Below are 21,321 nucleotides of genomic sequence, written 5' to 3' on the forward strand. Positions count from 1 at the left end.
TGAGGCGTTAGGTTGGGTATGTGGGAAGGCATTCAGGGGTATTCATTACAGCAGGACTTCACTGAGCATAGCGACGGAGTTAATAATATGCATTCGTATTCTCATAATCATCAGAAATCCAAGCAAGATATTTAATCCTGCGCTTCGTCTTGTAGACTGTGAGTAATGATTCCTCACTTGCCCCTTTATTTTACTTCACTTAACTTCACTTCGCTTTAATGATTCCATTCCAGCTCAGCGTCCCACAACATAAGTGCAAGACGCCCCCCGAAAAATCTCAGAAGTCATACTGTAACACATCGTACCAATCCAATACACTTCCCCAACCCTTCCTTCCTTCCTTCCTTTCTTCCACGCTGCTCTTATCATCCCATCCTATCCCAACTCATCTCAAGTACCACATGCTAGCTAGCAGCTCGATATTCAGTACCTTAGTTACATAGCACAGCACAGCACTGCACGTGTCACGAAAACACGGCATTGGTTTTCCAAAAAGGAAAAAAGAGGGTGTAGAGAAGATAATTGTTTCCCGATGACGCCTGAGATGACGCTGTGCTGTATACAAGGAGAAAGGAAAGGAAGAATGGTCCCACGAAAACACGGCATTGTGATATGAGATATCATGTCGTGAGATGGGTTTCAGATGCTGCAAGAAAGGAGGAAGAAGCATGAAGGACCCATAATATATTATATTACAATATTATTATGTTTTTTGTACATCGATTAATATGTGTCTAAAATCGGCCGTCTGTATCAATCAATACATACATTTTCTTTCATTCCCTTTCCATTCCTTTCTGTCAAAGCGCCTCGCCATAGAAGTGCGGATAGGGGGGTATCAAAGCCAAAACCGCCCATCCCATACGCCCTGAAAAAAGGAAAAAGCAGACGTTCTAGCCGTCGCTCTCTTTGAATCCCATGATAGAAGTCCGCTAATAATGACAAATAGAATGGTCGAAACGTAATGTAATGTGTGGTCAAATAGCGCCTTCTTCCCCATCGAGCACCCGCCTTGCGGCGTCTAGTCTGCGCTTCCAGACCCGGCTGTCATAGCTTTCACGCCCGGATTCCGATAGACCTAATACGCATTTTCCTAGACTGGCTACCAGTTTCTCAACAAGAATTTGATCTTCCTGCGCTAGCATGTGGACTGGCGACCCCTGTTCATTTTCTCTTGAACCATTTGGCGTGAGCGACTGACTGGATTTGGCTTTGTTCACAAGGGGGAAACTGCGAGCCGATCCAGTTGAGCCTTCGCTGTAGGACGACTCGAGAGATGCGACGGAGGCTTTGTGCGGGTGGCTCGTCCCATCCCGATTCTTTCGGTCGTGAATTACAGACGGAGGCCTCTCCATTTCGTCTGATGGTGATTGTCGATCAACTGTGTAACCATTTTGGATGGGAGAGCCGTCACCAAAAGTCAGTCGCTTTGCGCTCACGGGGGTCGATGAATCGCGTTCGGGTGCAACAATGTGTTGAACGGCAAAGTCTCCCCGGTCCTCATCTCGTAGATCCACTGAACGTCGTCCCTCTGTCGCCGTTGCAAAAGATGCAAATGTCGACACGGAAGTATTGCTACTGTTTCGGATATGGGAAATTGGCCTCCCTCCTGTGGTCTGCGTTGTAGGACCTCTCGTTGTTTCTACAGAGTCATCAGAGCTGAAACTTTCTCGTCGACCATTTCTTTGCCGGCTAATAGTACCCATGGCACTGTGCAAGAAGAAGTGTTCGTAATCGAATGCGTCTTCACGATCCTCGTGTGAAATAGCTGTCGTAACAGTGTCATGGTAAGACGATGCATCGCTCTCATAGTCATCAACCTCCTCGCGGTTAACAATCTCGTCATTATAGTCATCTTCATCAGTCTCATTCTGCTCTTCATCTTTCCCAGCCAGTTTTGCACCATCATGTTTTTCCTCTATGATTCGTGGTTCTTGTGGGCGAGCTGAAAGATCTGTCGAGTGGAGTTCTTCGTTAACATCTTCGTAGACGCTCGTAACATCAGAGGCTGCATACTCGGGTGCATGTCCCTGCTCCTCATGACCAAGCCTCTCGGGATTCGCATCAACATTAATATCTTTCGTGTCCTGGGATTCTTGATTCCAAGGAGGATGCGCAACGCCTGCATCTGCACTCAGCCCACCCTCACCATAGCCTTTTGCAGCAGTGTACCACTGTTCAGCGGCCGTAAAAGGACTTGGCGTTCTGAGACTTTGTAAACTTCGGCGTTTCATAGTATCATCTCGAGCCCGATCCCGTAACACGGAAAGTCTACCCTTCAAATCATGCATTTGATCCCGAATGTCGCGCATTTGCATCGAAGATGCCGAACGAGTCAAACCTCGATGGTCACCACTAGGCCCTAGATGACCATCCGCGCTGGACTGAATGCTCGCTCTGTCGGCTTCAAAATCCACCAGAGTCTCGTCTTCCCCCAGCGGCTCGAGTGCACCAGCATGTGGGGGTGAAGTTCTGTTTGGAGGTGAGGTTCGACTTGAAGGAACTCGAGGGGTGGGTGTGTTGTTGGATTCCTCTCTGATACTATCCTGGGGCGACGTCGGCGACCGTTGATTGACATCCGTTCCGCCTTTACCAATGTATCGAGCCGCTGCACTTGTTGATCTAGCCGGAAACTGGGGCGTTCGCATATTCGGTGATATAGAGTTCTCGCTGTAAACCCTCGAGTGTCCTGGGCTTCCCGCCATGGGATTGGAAGATGCATGTATCTGCCGGTGCATTGAAGGCGGTGCGGCAAAATGAGATGTTAGTCCGCCACTTTGTGGGGGAGAAGGGGTCGATCTCGACAACGGACTGCTACTGTGGATGGAAGACAAAGAGCCGGAAGCAGTTTTGTGCAGGGTACTTCGAGCTCGTGTGAGGTTTCCCTCCATATTCTATAATTTTGTCAGAAAATCATCAGCCCATTTGACTAAAATACCCACATTAAGCCTTCTCTTTGCATTCAGCAGGATTTGTTCGGCTCTCCTGCTCAATGCAGCACTTGAATTGCCGTCCTCGTCCACCCCAACCATGCTATTCCTATTCGATAAGCGCTGTGTTTCTTGTGCAATTACTTCCTGGCTATACGAATATGAATCCGCAACACTCTCCTCATCATCCCCCTGGAAGTTGCTGTCGTCCACGCTAATTCCATCATCAAAATCTTTAAATATCTCGGCCGATTGGCCTTCAGATGTTACCGTACTTGTCGATTCAATGGAAACGGTTCTCTGATGTGTCCCAGTCTTCGCTCGCTTCATTACCGCATCGTAGCCCACTGTTGGACTAGACCGCATTCCCCCCAGTGTGGGGCTTGACCGCAGGCGCGCATTGCTATTGTTTTGCGCCTGCTGTTTGAGCATCCTCCTTTCGGCTGGTCCTGGTAGCCTTCGTCCTGGTGTGCTCTCCGCCTCTGTCACTTCCCCAATATCCGATAACATTGTCCCATTCCCGTAGATTATAGGGGTAGTCGGTGTGAGAGGTCCCATGGGAGGTCCAATGGAGAACTGCATATTGGCTTGCTTCGAGCCTCCCCACTGGTTGTCTGGCGAAAGTGGTCGAGAAGGGGGAGAATCGTATTCGTCACCGTATGGCAGGATCATGTCAGGATTCGTGAGCGTGGGCGAAGCGGGGAGAGTTGGGTATGCCATCGTCGCAGTGGTTGCGCTGGTGGCCGTTTGTAAATGCATGTTGCCGCAGTGGATTGGCAAGCAAGCAAGCGCCACTGATTTTGGTTTTTGAATATTAGAGCCGGTTGGCTACCCGCAGCCAGCGCCGTCGAGGGTCAGGTCAAACAAGTGAGGATAAGGACCAGTATCGTATCGAAAAGGCGGATCTAGATGGGCAGGTGTCTTCGGCGGGAGGGCGCCTGAAGCTTGAGTCGACAGGAGAAAAAGCAGTGTGGCAGTTGGATGTATAGTGTTGTGTTTGACGTAAAGACAGAGGAGAACGAATGGATGGGAAGAGCACAAGGTGAACGTGCATCAACCTCGTCGTGGTGGTGGTGGTGGTGATAAGCTCAACATCAGGACCCTCGATGAGGCTTCAACCATGGTGTAGATTCCACTTTAGCTGAAGTTTATCTGGGGGAACTTTTTGAGGTACAAGAGACAAGGAACAAATAATAATAAATGCAAGCTTACCAGGATCCATCCAGTAAAGTCGTCGGTAGAGGAAATTATTAGCGGATCCTTATGCCTGCATCACCCATCACAGACCTCAGCACGTACAGTACCGTATAGAGTAGTATCCTCCGACATGGAGAAAGCAGCACTGAATTGATAGACCGGATTAGAACTAGCACATTCAAAACCAGCCGTTGACGAGTGCCGCTTTTTGTGGCGTCCCAAAGACGGCTGTACGGATTCGGAAACAATTCCCCATGCAACGCCCAACCCGGACAAATCTTCTCCCAAGATCGTTGGGTTGCTTTTATACTCCGTAGGCCAATCCTATCCTGTCATGATCATCCGCTGCAATCATCGCATCGCATGGAAGTACATTACAGTACGGAGGTACGAGCATAACAGAGACGTCCTCGTACCTATTCTACTTGACAATTCCGCCAAGTATATAACAGCTGGCATAGCCCTCATCGTACACAGTTGCTTCTACCGGTTTGGCATGAATCCATCATTAAACTTTCATTTGCTGTGATACTGGTTCCACATACCTAGGCAAGCATATCCCAAAAACTACTCGTACATATATTTCCAGCATAGACAAAAATATAAATTTTGTAGAATCCTTTTGCAGTTTGCCTCTCTTTGCTCAGTTTATAAGTTTTTATCTCATCGTTCTTGAGAGGCCATTGTTTCAGGCGAACTAGACTTTTGAGGTCTGCGGAGTATAGGTACCTGGGATACGACACGTACCGGTAGGTTGACCTAGGTAAAATACCTAATTTCATAAGGCTATAGTGCTAGTATATCAACCGATCAATTATGCGCTATACCTCATCTGTTTAGAATTTTTGGACACCGTTCAATCATTCCTCACCGTAAGTGGAACACTTACCTATCTTTGCTGCACATTGTTATGTACAGTATCATGTATATTTATAGATGCATCTTATACAGAGCTACTATCCCCCCCCCTCAATAAAGAGCATTTGTGGGTCAAATCCCCACAATACGTAGAAATCTATAGAACTGAATGGCTACAGCCCTTATAAATGGCCCGTGAAGGGTATCCGTAAGGTCCTTGTAAGGTCCCACTAAGCCCTGGGTGTATTGACATCATTGGCTTAGGCCCCTTGTAGAAATACCCACAAATGCTCTTTATTAAGGGGGGATAGTAGTTGCAATTCTCAACTCCGATCCCAACGCCGAGCGGAGTTCATTCGCGGGTGTGTCTGTTCGGACTTCGAGAGCAACGCCCTTTCGAGACGACAAGTATCGTGACTCACGGCGTTCAAAAACATTTCCTGCAGTATATATATAATGCCGCCATGTATTGAGTCATAGTTCTATCAATCGAAAAATTATATAAACTCTCTGCATCCCATTGAAATCATAACGCCATCTCATCTCAAACCTTACCCTGTATACACATATTCAAAATGTCAGCCCCAAGATTCATCCTCTCACCTTGCACACCAGAAGACGTGCCCGCGATGGTAGCAACCTACCTCTCGGCCTTCGAGCACGACTATTTCGCTAGTTACTGTCTGCCCACCTCAACCATCACACCGGAAGAAAAGCTGCACTGGCTCAACGCACGATTTCTAAAACTCTTCAGTTCGCCCGAAGTGCGGTCCTTTAAAATCACAGATGCGAATAACGGGAACCGGCAAGCGGCGTTTTCGAGATGGACGTTTCCGTATGTTTTTAGTGAGGAGGAGAAGCGGGTAAGGGAGGAGGACAAGAAGGAGAGGGAGAGGAGGAAGAAGGAGGATGGGATTGATGTCAAGTGGCCTGTGGGTGCGAATTTGGAGGTTTGTGATTTGAAATTTGGGCCTATGGATAGCTGTCGAGAGTCAAGTATTAATGCGGAAGAGACTTATGGTAAGCTCCCTGTTCCTCGTAAACTAATACCTCTGAAGCTAACATTTGATTAGTATGCGGTTTGCTTGCCGTGCACCAAGACTATTGGAGACAGGGACTTGGCGGCATGTTGCTCAATCAAGTGATTGCTATGGCTGATGCTGAGGGACGAAGGATATGGATCGAGGCAACGCCGGCTGGAAGGCCGCTTTATGCTAAGCTTGGGTTTAAGGAGGTCAATTTGATAGAGGTCGACTTGTCCAGGTGGGGTGGAAAGGAACCAGGGCGGAATTGGTGTATGGTGAGGGAACCCCAGAAGAAGATATAATTTGTCATGTTCTTGTCAAGACTCTAGATAGAAAGATCTGTCTATATGCGCGTTCTGTCAAAATCGAGAATTCAATTTTCATGTCCAGAAGATTTTGGCTAGACATCTCTCCATAACTAAGGCTCAAGCGGTGACACAATAATGCTCGGCAGGTCTTTGATATCAACATGCTCCTGCGTCCCCAAATCCACAACCCGCACCGCCTCAACCTCTACAATGCCCACCTTGAGAGCCATGAACTTCAACTCGACCTCATAACAAGCACTCGGCGCCAGGGGACCGACTCGGGTATCCGTGCTTAGGCTCACTATATCCGTAGGCTCAATAGCTGAATTCCTTTGCATAGCATGCACAATGTTATCGTCGACAACTGCGTCAGCGACCTTGGGATCTTTCTTGTGGCTAGTCGAAGGTGGTCGCATCATCCGCGTTTCAATTCGACGTCTCTTAGGAAGTACCATAAGCGCTAGTTTTCGAGGTCTGTCCGAGCGGTTGACTATGAATACCGACCAAGTGAAAGGGATCCCTGGGTATATGGGCTTTTCTGGAGGAGGCCCCGAGAATGTTACAGTAACGCCGAAATCCGGGATAGACGAGTTTCGTTGTTGACGGGTTGTCACATCCACTGATGGGAGAGCGTCTGGTCGAGTAATAGCAAGAGATGCCACAGTTGGGACCGTTTCAATCGAGGATCCGATCGAGAGTTGGGATGGTCGATGCGGCCGTTGTATCGGCTGGGTTGGATTGCCGAAACCAGGATTTACAGGTGGTGTAAAGTCAAGAGACGTTGTCCATTGCATTGCTATTTTTGGTTCGCACACGTCAGACAGGTTCGCTGTAGCTGCTATGGAGATATCGAGTGTTCGAATCTGAGATCTATTTGTGGCGTCCATGTCATCCGGTAGCAGCCGATATATGAAAGTAACATCATCCTGTGGAAGACATTTGATAGGAAGTTTCATGCCTGGGATGTCATTCAGATCCTCAACATTGCCCCCATGAATAGAAAGACCAACTTTATCTAGTGTAACCTTGCAGTTGGCGAATGGAGTGATATCGATATCCAGAGAAGCAACAACTGCCATATTTGCGGTCGTTGTGTTTGGTCTAGAGTAGCGCACACGAGCATTTAGTGCTGGATAAACCTTGACTGATTGACGAGAGATATTCTTCAACGGCCGCATCAACTCTCTGGCCGCTTGGGAAAGAGGTTTTACTTGGGAGACTCTCAAAGCAGATAGCCTAGGCTTGATTCCTCCCAGTGCTGGATCATCACCAAAAGCCTCCAGTAAGTTGATGCCGGAAGGCACCTGACTAGGCAGATATTCCTCCGTTATCGCATGCTCTTGTATTTGCTCCGGGGCTTTCAAATTTGCTGTAGCAGAAAACACCACGGAAGGATTCTGGAGACGAAGTCGAGGTCGGAGAAGGAAGGTAGATATCTTCCACACAACCAGTATATGCCCGGCCCCAGAACTTCCTTCAGACTCGTCAGGACCTTGGACTACAATTAATGGATCCTCACTGTCTTGAACGGAGCCACTGTATATCACTTCTTGGGCTGGAGGTCCGCCGTAATTTTCTTGTTGTGTGTTGACGACAGTTGCTTCGAGATTGATCATTAGACGCTCAAGGTATGATCGTAGGGCTCTTTCATCGAAGTAGGGGGTTTGTAAAACAACATATACGTTGACAGTCTCATCTAATATCTACGAATGAGTAAGATATGGAGCTTTGAAGGATATCTGCAACACTCACCAAAGAACAAGGCCTGTCTTTGCGGAATGGTAGCTAAGGGAGACTCGTTTCCTTCGTCCAGTCGTTCCACGGAGCCACTCAATGCCTCTTCAATATCGAGGTTGCTGGCCAAAGGTATAATTGTATCCAAAACAGAAGTTTCTACAAATTCAAGACTCCCACGAGGCTGGGCCTCTTCTATCTCCGTTTCGGCGACCATGATGGACGCGCTGTGAGGCTAGAGGCGATTATAGAATGGGCTATCCTCTCAGGAGACGGGAGCGAAGGGATGTGATGAATGGGAAGAGGATGCGGTTCGTAATCTTTTTCAACAGACTAAAGTCTCACACATAATCCAATGTACAAGAAATGGTGCATGGTGGCAATGCTGTCCAGAAAAGAAGGCAATTGAAAGTGAATTTGACTTGCTATTGCTCGCGTGAACTTTGTCCGATCTAAAGATCTAAGGAGGGGAGGTGCGGACAGGTGTAGCTGCTGAATCCTTGCTAGCGTGCTTTCCCCAAAACTTTATTCCATTCCCATTCAAGAGCTCAAATTTGCCCAGCCGCAGCTCCAAAAGGTTCTACACAACAGCCAGCATGAACGGCATGAATGGGATCAACGGCCATGCGGCTACTCCTCCCCTCTGGAGCGAAGCTAAGAATGCTGACGGACGGATTTATTACTACAACACTGTCACGAAAGCTACGCAATGGACCAAGCCGGAAGAGTTGATGACTCCAGCAGAGGTAATGCCTCCCTCGTCTTGGACCGCAAAGTATCTACTAATATCTTAAATAGAGGGCAATTTCTGCGCAGCCTTGGAAAGAATATACTGCGGAGGGGGGAAGAAAGTACTGGTATAATACAGAGACGAAGCAGAGCTCTTGGGAGATGCCAGAGGTTTACAAAGAAGCGCTTTCCAAGGAGAAAGCTACTGTAGCACCAGTCGCACCGTATGTGTTCAAAACAGCGCAATCGTATTCATGTGCCATGCTAACCTTCACAGGGCACCTACCTTCGTTGCTGGTGGTGGCTTCTCCGCACCCCAGTTTGATGCGCCCCGAGACCGAGAACCCCTGGGAGAAGCTCGACAAATTGCATATGGTAATGATGCTAACGGAAGTCGGACTCAAGTTTTTATCCCATCGAATACCGACCCTGAATATAATACGTTCGAAGATGCCGAAGCTGCATTCCTCAAGCTATTGCACCGCAACAATGTCAATCCTGACTGGACCTGGGAACAGACGATGCGCTCCATTATCAAAGATCCGCAATACCGAGCGTTGAAAGATCCAAAGGACAGGAAAGCAGCATTCGAGAAGTATGCTGTTGAGGTACGGCTTCAGGAAAAAGACCGCGCAAAGGAGAGGCTTGAGAAGCTCCGTAAAGATTTTGCTACCATGCTGAGAAGTCACCCAGAGATCAAACACTATACCCGTTGGAAGACTGCGCGACCCATTATTGAAGGGGAGACCATATTCAGATCCTCGAAAGATGACGACGAACGGCGCCAATTGTTCGAAGACTATATCATCGAGTTAAAGAAAGCTCATCTCGAACAAGAGACCGTCACTCGGAAAGCAGCCATGGATGATCTAGTGGATATATTGAAGAGTATTGAATTGGACCCGTACACCAGATGGTCAGAAGCACAAGGTACTATTCAATCTAATCACCGATTCCAGGGTGATGCGAAATTCCAATCCCTCAGCAAGTCGGACATATTGACCGCTTTCGAGAACCATATCAAAAATCTAGAAAAGACGTTCAACGATGTTCGCCAGCAGGAAAAGAACCAGAAGTCCAGGCGCGAGCGTCAAAATCGCGACAGGTTTCTGAACTTATTGCGAGAGCTAAAGGGGGCCAAGAAGATCAGAGCAGGGACAAAGTGGAGCCAAATTCATCCCCTGATCGTGGATGACGAAAGATACCAAGGAATGCTCGGTCAGTCTGGTTCTACACCTCTTGATCTGTTTTGGGACATGGTGGAGGAAGACGAGCGCGTTCTACGCAGTAGGCGTAATGATGTTTTGGATGTTCTTGATGTATGTGACCCGCCAATAGACCATATGCCCTGGTTGCTGATTTTTTTCCAGGATAAGCGATTTGAGGTTCAGCAGAATACTACGTTTGAGGAGTTCCTTGCCATGACGCAGAATGACCGACGAACTGCTGACATTGACCGAGATGATTTGTTACTAATTTTTGAACGAGTGAGTATTACATTCCTCTCTGCGCCAAGCATATCTAACATTTTACAGGCGCGTGAGAAAGTCTCTCGTCGTAGTGAAGATGATAAACATCAAGCTGAGCGTCAACAGCGCCGAGCTGTTGATGCTCTTCGATCGCTCATCAAGCATCTTGAACCTCCTGTTCGCATCGATGACACGTTTGAGAGGGTTCGGCCGCACATTGAGAGATCTGAGGAGTATCTTGCCGTCACTTCTGATGAACTCCGGCGCTCTGCCTTCGACAAAGTCATCAAACGCTTGAGGGAGAAGGAAGAAGATGTGGAAAAAGACCGTCTCAAGCGTCGAGACAGAGCCTCAGTCGACCGGCCAACTCATCGAGGTGAGAGATCGCACCGTAGCGGACGTCATGTTAGGACAAGTCGCAGTCCAGAACCAGATGCCTACGAGGCAGATAGACGACGAGCTATTGCCGACCGAGAGAAGAATTATCGCAAAGGCGGCGCTGCTGATACTCTCCTGTCGCCTCGTCATAGAGGAGACCGGGATCGCGAAAGAGATCGTGATCTCGACAAGCCTCATCGAAGCCGTCGGGATGACTCTATGAGCCACTATGAGCGTGAACGGAGAGACCGAGAGAGCGAAAGAGAGAAACTTTACCGTCGAAGAGCTGATCCCAGAGGCAGCGTTGATGAGTTGCCCTATGGAGATGAGAGACCGAGTGGAGGAAGTAGACGCCGTCGAGCGGACAGCCCTGTGGGTAGCGAAGGAAGTGCAAGGTTGGCAAAGGTTTGTCGCTATGATATTATTTTGTGCAAGAATATATTACTGACTTTTATTGCAGAGAACAAGGAGAGAATTAACACCACGTGAGCGAACCCCTCCTCCACGTGAACGGCGGCACAGGACTAGGACACCTCCTGCGGTTGTTGCTGCGCTCCCACCAAAGGAAGAGCCAGCCGTCCATTCAGGAAGCGAAGAGGGCGAAATTGAAGAAGAGTAGATGAGGGACGCAGCCTGGGGACCCCGCCAGCCAGAGTTGTACGTATCGCATTAAAAACTTCAATTTTCGAGGCACGATGACTACTTTATTAAACAGATCATTGATCACAGAGAGCAGCATGCATGCAAAGTTGAAACGCGGTATATTTTGATGATCAAGGACTTTTTCGGTGTGTATCTTTGTTTCCTACTGACTCAATACCTCGCGCGACACTTTTGAGATGCTAGCTTCTGCAATGCTAGGCAAACTCCTCGATTTCCTTCGTGTAATCAATCAAAACTAAAATCGTGATTCTGTCTTGACAATATTTGTGATGCATGTGCAGCACTAGACGGCAGTCACCCACTTGACCGTAAGCCCCTCAGTCCAAACCTAACCACCACCCGCGGGCGATACAACAAAGGAAATGGTGGTAGTTGAGATTTAGGATCAGGCGAACAGGGGAATAGACTGCCGTCGCCGTCGTTAGTCATCTGGCTCGTCTTCGTCGTTGGCACCTTCTTCATCTAGAAGACCTTGTGCCCCAGTGTGCCCATTTTGTTGCAATGCTACCCCATTAACGCCGACCGATGCATTATTTACAGACGGGATTGAATCATTTGGTTGGCCCTCTTCAACTACTCGTTGACTTGTCCTCTTCCAAGAAGAACTAGAACGCCACCATATCAGTAGATGCATTTTTGACAAGTAGAGCTCTTGGGTTTGGAAACTTACGTAATTACCACCTAACTTCTGTTCCTGGTCAAGCTGCGAATTGAGCTTGTTGATACGAGGACGGTAATTGCTTGGATCACGGCGGAAGGTGACATCGAGGTTCTTCAGGAACTTGTTGCAACCGGTAAGGAGCGACTCGGGGGTGTTGGCGCGGGCGTTAATTCCTGGCTCGCCGTCGAAGACGATAACTCGATCGGCAAGGTAGGTGGCCATGATGAAATCGTGCTCAACGATAAAGGCAGTCTTCTTAGAGTGCATGATGAAGCGCTTGATAACGCGTGCGGCGATGATACGTTGCTCGGAGTCGAGGTAGGCGGAAGGTTCATCGATGAGGTAGATATCGGCGGGGAGACCAAGGGCAAGGACAATGGCCACTCGTTGCAGTTCTCCTCCTGAGAGGGTCTTGACTTCCTGGTCAATGAATTCCTCGAGCTTCAAAGGCTTGACGACATCAGTTTGGAATTGGGGAAGAAGGAATGCGGTCTTGATCTTTTTGAAAAATAGCTGTCGAACTGTGCCCTCGAACTTTGGCGTAATCTTCTGAGGCTTCATGCTAACCTTCATTCCAGGCACCTTTTGATCGCCATCGGGCTTCAAAGCACCAGCCAACATTTTACAGAATGTCGTCTTGCCAGTTCCGTTCTCGCCCATCATGACAATGATTTCCGAGTCGGTGAAGTCACCCTCTTCGATTTGAAGGTGGAAAGTGTCTAGAGTCTTTTCCATCTTCGGATAAGTAAATGCGCGTGATCGGTCGGCCATAAACTCATCAGCAGCTTCAGCAATGCGGAAAGTCAAAGACTCCTCTCTGAAACGGAGATTCTCCGTTGGAATGTTTCCATCGAGGAAGATATTGATACCTTCACGGACCGATGCCGGGAGAGTGACAACACCGTAGACAGCTGGTTTGCCATACAGAACGCAAATGAAATCAGACAGATAATCGAGTACAGAGAGATCGTGCTCCACGCAGATGACGTAGTCGTCTGGGCGCAAAAGTGATCGGATAATCTTTGCTGCACTCAAACGTTGCTTTACATCTAGGTAAGAAGAAGGCTCGTCAAACATGTAGCTATAGATTTATTAGAACGATTCAAGGATTTACGCAGGGGATCGCCTACACATCAGCTTGCTGCACGCAGACAGTACCAATGGCGAATCGTTGAAGCTCTCCACCAGACAGAAGATTCACATCTCGGTCCATGATGTGATTGAGTTCTTTGAGGGTTAGCCATTGCGATTGGTAGAAGAGTAACATTATTGTCCTTACCTAGAACATCAAGGACTTCTTCCAGGTTGTCCATTGAAGCTTGCGCTTCGATGAGTGTTCGAACCGTCTTGTCGGCACTTCGGATTGCCCTTGGAATACGATCGACATATTGTGGCTTGACTATAGCCTTCAAATCATCCTCAAGAATTTTGGTGAAATAGTCTGTATGCAATCATCAGTATGCTGGAACTACAATACAGCCCAAGAAACGTACTTTGTAACTCGGAACCTCTGAAGTACTTGATCACATCCTGCCAGTCCGGGGGGTTGTCATATCTTCCCAAGTTGGGCTTCAACTTTCCACTCAAAATCTTCAGGGCTGTACTCTTTCCAATACCGTTGGAACCAACCAAGCCTAGAACTTGACCTGGTCGAGGGGTCGGCAAGCGATGAAGCTTGAAGCTGTTGGCCGAGTATCTATGTGTGACGTGCGACTCGAGATTGGTTGGCAGATTGATGATATTGATAGCTCCGAATGGACATTTCTTTGGGCAGATACCACAACCGATGCAAAGATTTTCTGAGATGAAAGCGATCTTGGACGTAGCGTCCACTTCGATACAAAGACGGCCACTTCGAACGACGGGGCAGGACTTCTTGCATTCTTGTCGGCATTTCTACACAAAATGAAGTGTTAGCACAATAAACCTTCTTGAACGGTCTGGTATGCTTACCTTTGGTTTGCACTGAGTGACAGGAGTGTTGTTAGCATTTCGTCTCGTTCGAGGCGGGGTAGTGGGGCATGGCTTGAAGTGATTTCTTTCGCACCTTGTCTGAACTGATGATGGCGATACTGTGAGAATTCGAGCGGTTAGTAACAGAAGGGCCCGTGACAAGCAGAAATCGTAGACATACCGGGTGAGCTTATCGGACATATTCGCGGTTTCTGTTTGCGAGCAAGGCGCAAAGAATGCCGAAATTTGAAGAAATGTGCGAAGCTTGGACTGCGGGATTCGATGTTTCTAAAGGTTGCTGCTGCCAACTGCGCTAGGATGGGAATCTGGTGATGGTTTGTCTCGCGGTCCAGATGTACGAAGTACAGTAAAACAGAGGCAAAGGGGAGCGAAGTTCTTGTCTACGGTACGGTACTCCAGTATTTATTTTCAGGGCTTTTGTGGTGTGGTGGTTATGGTCACCATGATTTGTGGTAAATCTGATTGGTGGGCGCAGGGCGCTGGAATATAAAGTGGGTCGTCACCTTGTGCACACTGAGATAGATTCGAGTGCGTTTTGCGTGTAGAAGAGTTCCACACTTCAGGAAACTCAAGACTCTCCGATTTACTTCAAGATCATTTTACTGTATTTCAAAAAACAAGTCCAAACTCATTATTGAGAAGTACAACTACATGCCTCCCAATCCATATCATAATTTCATTGTCACATTGTCCAGAACAATTCGGTGCTAGCCCGTTTAGGCATCGCTTCAGCGGTCAAGCCCAAGACACAGCAAAGAGGCTCGCTCGGTCACATCTCAAAGAACGTACCGTACACCATCTCACAACTCCCAAGATATACTTTCACCCACACACTCACTATTACACCCCGGCATACCATCCTCTAGAGGGGGGAGCTACATTATGGCTTGTAAGTAACATTACTTTTCCTGAAATTTTTACGTCCAATGCCGGATATTTCCCCAAGGCTGCCCCATTCATCCGCCTGGTCGTGGATCCATTGTGACCATCGAGATACCTCTATATTATGACTTCGGAAGGCCTAATAGACCTTTCCTTTGAGCCTGGGAGATGCTCGCTCAATTCTCTGATGATACAGCAACGTCTTTTTACCTCGTGTCCAACACCCACAGTCATCAATGGTCCAGGAACCATCATCAGCCCCGTCTCCAAGATACCTCCAACTGCTTCGAAATGCGCCGCCAGCACTCAGATCTGCCTTGAAGATTCGCAGGTCAATGTTTTGATGGAATCAGGATCGCGTGCTTCTTCTATGGGCGGTCCTACGGTTCAGAAAAATTCTGGCGTCATTGGGAACTTGAAGCTATACTGTTCAGATTGCTAACATCGTCGTCTCCAGCCCCACCATCCACAGGTCCATTACTGGACGCATTACCATCTTTACCGCTTTCCAACGGACACACCTCTCCTTTGGAAACCCCTACACTCACAAACGACGACGCTCCTTACGATTCGGAGTCAGACCTCTCCGAAGTTGCTATCCCCATCATCGACGAACCCTCACCGGCGACCTCTTCTAACCACCAGTCTGAATTTGGCGCCCATGCCACTGATGATTCCGACTCCGACCCGGCAGACGTCCAAGACGCGTCTGACGATGCTGACTTTGATATGGAGGACAGTCCAGCTCCCGTTGTAACAAACGGCGAACGTGAAGACCGCTCAACGTCCACTGATTCTCGCCGGCCTGCTAAGCGGAAGCAAGGTCTCGAGGATGAACATATCAAGGCCAATCCAGAATTATATGGTTTGCGGAGAAGTGTACATAGACATCAAAGGCCGTGTTTCAGAATCTCCATACTGACTTGTCCGTCTAGGGTCGTCCTGTTCAGCAACGAAGCATTGTACGTTACCGGCTCCAACTACAAAATCTTGGTCTTGATTGATCATATGAGATATTAACTTTCTACAGATTGAATCAGACGATGAGAATGATGATTCCGACTCAGACATTATTCCAACTCATAGAACAAAACGAAGGAAGCAAGAGCGGTCGCGACCAAGTAGACCCCCCTCACCTTACTACCTGTTGTCACCATGGTAGCTAATGGTTCATTTATAGCCTCGAAACGCGAAACGCCAATTCTACGTTCCGCATCTCATTCCGACTCAGATGACTCTGATACATATGGAGGTGCCAGAGCGAAAACTCTCACAAAAAAGAACCGCCGCCGCCAGCTCGAGTCAGGCAATTTAGCCCCTATCTACCAAGAAAAGAGATGGAATAGCCGAAGAGCCGCACAGGTCACAGCTGGAGCATATCAAGAGAGTGGCGATGGCGAGGAATTTGAAGAAGATTCCGATGCAGCGACCCCAAGTTATTGGGCTCCGGAAGTAGCGGATAATACCCCATATGTTGATCTAGTCATCAAGCACCGCCTCAAAGATGGGGTAGATATCAACAAGGAGGAGCTTGGTCGTGACGACTTCGAATATTATATAAAATGGCAGGATAAATCCCACTACCATGCTACTTGGGAGACCATTGAGTCCTTGGCTGGCATGAAAGGTGTCCGTCGCCTCGAAAACTATTACAGAAAAACGATTCTTGACGACATATTCATGTTACGGGGCCAAGACGTTCCTATCGAAGAGAAAGAGAAGTGGATGCTGGACAAAGAACGAGATGCTGATGCCTTGCTTGATTATACGAAAGTTGATCGTGTCATAGGCACAAGGGAGGGCGATGAAGAAACAGAGTACTACGTTAAATGGAAAAGCCTCTACTATGAGAACTGCACTTGGGAGAGTGCTTCTCTGGTTAGCGAACTTGCGCAAGATGCTATTGACCGCTTCCTGGATCGCAGCTCCCGGTCGTTGGCTTCGGATAACAAAGAGACTAACCCTAATACACGAAGCGCCCATGTACCAATTCGGGAGCAACCGCCATATATCATGAATGGTCAACTTCGAGACTTCCAAATTACTGGCCTGAACTTCCTGGCGTATAACTGGACGAAGAATAAGAATGTCATTCTGGCTGATGAGATGGGCTTGGGAAAGACAGTCCAAACTGTGGCGTTTATGAATTGGCTTCGACATGACAGACGTCAACAAGGCCCATTTATTGTCGTCGTTCCACTATCGACAATTCCAGCCTGGGGGGACACATTTGATCACTGGGCCCCCGATTTGAACTATGTCACTTACAGTGGCAAAGAGGCTTCCAGGAAGATTATTCGTGACTACGAGCTCTTAGTTGACAATAACGTCAAGCGTCCTAAGTTCAATGTCCTTCTCACCACGTACGAATTCATCCTCGCAGATGCTGCGTTCTTATCTCAGATAAAATGGCAGTTTATGGGTGTTGATGAAGCTCATCGCTTGAAAAATCGAGAGTCGCAGTTGTATCAAAAACTTCTCGATTTCAAAGCTCCTAGTAGATTGTTAATTACTGGCACACCCGTTCAAAACACCCTTGGAGAATTGTCAGCGCTCATGGATTTTCTAATGCCTGGCGAACTGGATATCGAAGAGGATATGGATTTGACTGCAGATGCTGCCGGTGACAAGATTGCTGCTCTCACCAATAAGATCCAACCTTACATCTTGCGTCGAACGAAACAGAAAGTCGAGAACGATCTACCCCCCAAAAGCGAGAAGATCATTCGAGTCGAACTTTCCGATGTACAACTTGATTATTATAAGAATATCCTCACGAGAAACTACGCTGCTCTCAACGAGGGTTCCAAGGGCCAGAAACAGTCGCTACTCAACATTATGATGGAACTCAAGAAAGCCAGTAACCATCCTTACATGTTTCCGAATGCCGAAGAGAAAATCCTGAAGGGCAGTGAGAGAAGAGAAGACCAATTGAAGGGTCTCATCGCAAGCAGTGGAAAGATGATGCTCCTCGATCAGCTCTTGACCAAGCTAAAGAAGGACAACCATCGTGTTCTGATTTTCAGTCAGATGGTCAAGATGCTTGACATTCTTGGAGATTATTTACAACTTCGTGGTTACCAATTCCAGCGTTTGGACGGCACCATCGCTGCTGGTCCTCGTCGTATGGCTATCGATCATTTCAATGCAGATGGGAGCAATGACTTTTGCTTCCTACTCTCCACTCGTGCGGGAGGTCTTGGCATCAATTTAATGACGGCAGATACTGTCATAATTTTCGATTCAGACTGGAATCCTCAAGCAGATCTTCAAGCAATGGCTCGCGCTCATCGAATCGGTCAGAAGAAGCCAGTCAGCATCTACAGACTAGTCTCGAAGGAGACTGTAGAGGAAGAGGTTCTCGAACGTGCTCGCAACAAACTCATGCTCGAGTTCATCACCATTCAGAGAGGTGTTACCGACAGAGAGAAAAAGGAACTTCGCGAGAAAGCAGTCAAGGCCGGCAAGATTGATGATCCCAAATCCTCCGACGACATATCCAGAATCCTCAAACGCCGAGGCCAAAAGATGTTCGAGCAGTCCGGTAACCAGAAGAAGTTGGAAGAATTGAATATCGACGCTGTCCTTGAGAACGCCGAGGAGCATATGACGGAAGTCCCGGAAGGAATGGACGCTGACGGTGGCGAGGACTTTTTGAAAAGCTTCGAATACACTGATGTCAAGATCGACCTAGCATGGGATGATATCATCCCCAAAGATCAGCTCGATGGTATCAAAGCTGAAGAGGAAAAGCGCGCCCACGAAGAATATCTTAAGAAAGTCGTCGAGGAAAACGCTCCTCGAAAAGCTGCAGTCAAAAACACTGCCGAGTATGAGCGAGAGCAACGTCTTGCCAAGAAACGGGAACGCGATCAGGCAAAACAAGAAGAGCTTGATGAGAAGAGAGAGGCACAAGCAAACCGTGCTGATCCAAAGCGAGATCTCAATGAAAAAGAAGCCAGGAACCTGTTCAGGGCATTTCTTCGATATGGCTCTCTTGAAGAGCGTGGCGAGGAGCTGATCAAGGATGCACGACTTGTCGGTCGTGACATTGAAGTGTTGCGTGCCGCTATCAAGTCCATTACAGATGAGAGTGACAGGCGTCTCAAGGAAGATGCTGAACGAATTGAGGCCATGGAAAGAGAATCAAATAAGCCTTTGACGAAGAAAGACAAGAAGGCTGTTCTCTTTGACTTCCTGGGGGTCAAGAGGTTGAATGCTGAAACTGTCATGGAACGTCCGGGTGAGATGAGAATGCTGAAAGAAATCATCGCCAAAGTGTCTGATTTCCGGAACGTCCGAGTCGCTGAAGCCTCCAAAGCTGCCCACTACTCTTGCGAATGGGGCGCAAGGGAGGATGGGATGCTACTTGTTGGAATACATCGACATGGCTATGGAGCCTGGGTTCAGATTCGAGACGATGAAGATCTTGGATTGAAAGAGAAATTTTTCCTAGAAGAGCATCGCGTTGATAAGAAGGAGGAGCGAATTAAAGGAGACGAGAAGGTTGCTAAGGCGCCTGGTGCCGTTCATTTGGTTCGACGAGCTGATTATCTCCTTTCTGTTTTGAAGGCGAAGCACCTCAACAATGAAGCTGCTAAACGTGCCGTGGAGAATCATCATCGGAATAATAAGAAGCAGGATCGTACGAATGGCCATCGACGCTCCGAAACTGGAAGAGCATCTGTCTCTGCTTCTCCAGCACCGCAATCAAAGAAGACGCATCGGCAGCCTGAAAGCCGTGACCGGGCACACAGCCAAAGTCATGCTCACGGAGGCAGTAGTTCCAAGCCTGATCTGAAGAGGAAGCATAGCGCCCCTGATGATGAACGCCAACGCCACTCCAAGCACCGGAAGTCCGAGGGTAGTCACTCCAAATTAAGGCATGAGCTAGACCCTGTGATGAAGCACGTTTTCCGCCCTGTAAAAGAGAACCTTAGATCAATCACGACGACTACTAAGGAGCGCATCAAGTCACAGAAGGAGCGCGCCAGTATCCTGAAAACGGAACTGGTGATAATTGGGGATTTTATTGTCACTCAACTAGAAGACACTCCTGCTATGGAGAAAGACTCACTCCGTCCCAGGTTCTGGCAAGTTACACCCAACTCGCACACAACTTTAATTTGCTAACAACATAAAGGGACCATGTCGCAGCCTTCTGGCCTGGGATAGATGCACCCCCAAGCGGGGCGCAGCTAGAGGGGATGTATAAGAAGCTCACGGCTAGCAAGAATGTGGATGGTGCTGCTGCTGAGCGAAAAGTCACTAAAAACGGCAACAGTGCTGCTGTTGAACAAAAGCCTACAAAGAACGGTGTCGGCCCTCTGCCGTAGTACGTTTACGAGGCGCTGGCATACTGTTAGGCATTTGCCTCTCAATTTTGTTTTTCTCATTGCGTCGGCGTTCTCGAGCGGAAATATTTGGCCGGAGCCATAGCATTCAGGTAGGCGCATACTTTGCTTTTAGAGGGCCATCTCCTGGTAGGAGATGCATGCATTGAAAACGGATCTGCCGCAGGAGGTTTACGTTTTTACAATACACGGACTGATAGATGTTTGGTACGTGGGATATTGGCTCAGTGGAGAAAATTGTTATAGTGTTTCCCGTTGTTGCGGCATAACTGCGTTCAGCACCTCTTATAGCCCGAGCAGGGAGACGATAGGAACAAAAGTTTCGCCTCAATTTCAATGCTCATATGGCCATCGTGAAGTGACTGACAGTATCTGGTATGGAGGTGCAACTTTGAATAGTTGTAAATCTTGGCGTGGCTAATAAGTGGTAGCAGGATTAGGAGGGTCCTGCACCTCCGCAGAGTAGGACCAGCATGGAACTACCTCGCTCAGTACTACTTGAAATGCAAAATTGTACTAAAGTTTCGCGAATCGCTGACCTTGCAGCAATACATTCAATATTGTTTTGGGCATTGCATAGGAGATTTGTTGAATCAAGGATTGCATTCAACTTTAGTTGACTTGCTGCTTGTCAGCACGCAAAAGGTACTGTATAGAACTTTTTAATGGTGATAGGGAGGGAGGCTTAATTCGGAACGTCAAAATATCATAAAAGGGGGTGTCGATCGTGCCAGTGTATTTCTACGTTGCTACAGTACCACTTACCACAACAGAATATCTGAACCCCTTTTCAGTCTGGAATGAAACTGCAACATTGGCAGAAACGGGACCGCATATGCTTCCACTCCTATTTTCCACTCTAAAGCTTTGCTTGGCTTTGAGCACACAGACATTGCCCAGACGCGATTCAAGAACTGCACTGCACAGAGTCCCCTCAGACCATATCATATCCAGCACAAACCCACCTCGTGTACAGAGGCCTTTGATAGATCCATCGGACCAAGAAGATGGCAGCGCCGGCAGCAACACGATCTCGCCGTCATGGGATTGTACCAGCATCTCCGTGATACCAGCTGTCGCTCCGAAATTCCCGTCGATCTGGAAGGGTGGGTGGTCATCGAGCAGACTGTCGTGCGTCGATGTGCGCAGGATCTCGCGG

The 21,321-nt window shown here is 48.1% G+C and overlaps 6 protein-coding genes across 6 annotated transcripts; 3 read left to right on the top strand and 3 right to left on the bottom strand.

The window, feature by feature from the left end:
• Positions 1-977: 977 nt before the first annotated feature.
• LHYA1_G003961 (uncharacterized protein) lies at positions 978-3,689 on the bottom strand (the record flags this gene model as incomplete). The annotated part of the gene is made up of 2 exons (XM_031148927.1): positions 978-2,894; positions 2,943-3,689. The coding sequence occupies 2 exons, from the start codon at positions 3,687-3,689 to the stop codon at positions 978-980; spliced, it is 2,664 nt and encodes an 887-aa protein (XP_031005329.1).
• Positions 3,690-5,560: 1,871 nt separating this feature from the next.
• On the top strand, positions 5,561-6,312 carry LHYA1_G003962 (uncharacterized protein; the record flags this gene model as incomplete). The annotated part of the gene is made up of 2 exons (XM_031148928.1): positions 5,561-6,005; positions 6,059-6,312. The coding sequence occupies 2 exons, from the start codon at positions 5,561-5,563 to the stop codon at positions 6,310-6,312; spliced, it is 699 nt and encodes a 232-aa protein (XP_031005326.1).
• Positions 6,313-6,428: 116 nt separating this feature from the next.
• LHYA1_G003963 (uncharacterized protein) lies at positions 6,429-8,269 on the bottom strand (the record flags this gene model as incomplete). Its single annotated transcript, XM_031148929.1, has 2 exons — positions 6,429-8,014; positions 8,071-8,269. The coding sequence occupies 2 exons, from the start codon at positions 8,267-8,269 to the stop codon at positions 6,429-6,431; spliced, it is 1,785 nt and encodes a 594-aa protein (XP_031005327.1).
• A 379-nt stretch (positions 8,270-8,648) lies between these two features.
• On the top strand, positions 8,649-11,247 carry prp40 (Pre-mRNA-processing protein; the record flags this gene model as incomplete). The annotated part of the gene is made up of 6 exons (XM_031148930.1): positions 8,649-8,798; positions 8,851-9,005; positions 9,059-10,100; positions 10,152-10,268; positions 10,317-11,033; positions 11,089-11,247. 6 exons carry the CDS (start codon positions 8,649-8,651, stop codon positions 11,245-11,247), a joined length of 2,340 nt encoding a protein of 779 aa, XP_031005324.1.
• A 465-nt stretch (positions 11,248-11,712) lies between these two features.
• Positions 11,713-14,106, bottom strand: RLI1 (Translation initiation factor RLI1; the record flags this gene model as incomplete). Its single annotated transcript, XM_031148931.1, has 7 exons — positions 11,713-13,033; positions 13,083-13,179; positions 13,232-13,393; positions 13,446-13,848; positions 13,906-13,917; positions 14,000-14,024; positions 14,087-14,106. The coding sequence occupies 7 exons, from the start codon at positions 14,104-14,106 to the stop codon at positions 11,713-11,715; spliced, it is 2,040 nt and encodes a 679-aa protein (XP_031005325.1).
• A 1,056-nt stretch (positions 14,107-15,162) lies between these two features.
• Positions 15,163-19,941, top strand: hrp3 (Chromodomain helicase; the record flags this gene model as incomplete). Its single annotated transcript, XM_031148932.1, has 4 exons — positions 15,163-15,687; positions 15,744-15,770; positions 15,839-15,929; positions 15,989-19,941. Coding segments are annotated over 4 exons (4,596 nt in total), but the record flags the coding sequence as incomplete, so codon positions are not given.
• Positions 19,942-21,321: the final 1,380 nt, after the last annotated feature.

This window comes from Lachnellula hyalina (genome assembly GCF_007821495.1).
Source record: "Lachnellula hyalina strain CBS 185.66 chromosome Unknown contig00067, whole genome shotgun sequence".
Taxonomy (NCBI): domain Eukaryota; kingdom Fungi; phylum Ascomycota; class Leotiomycetes; order Helotiales; family Lachnaceae; genus Lachnellula; species Lachnellula hyalina.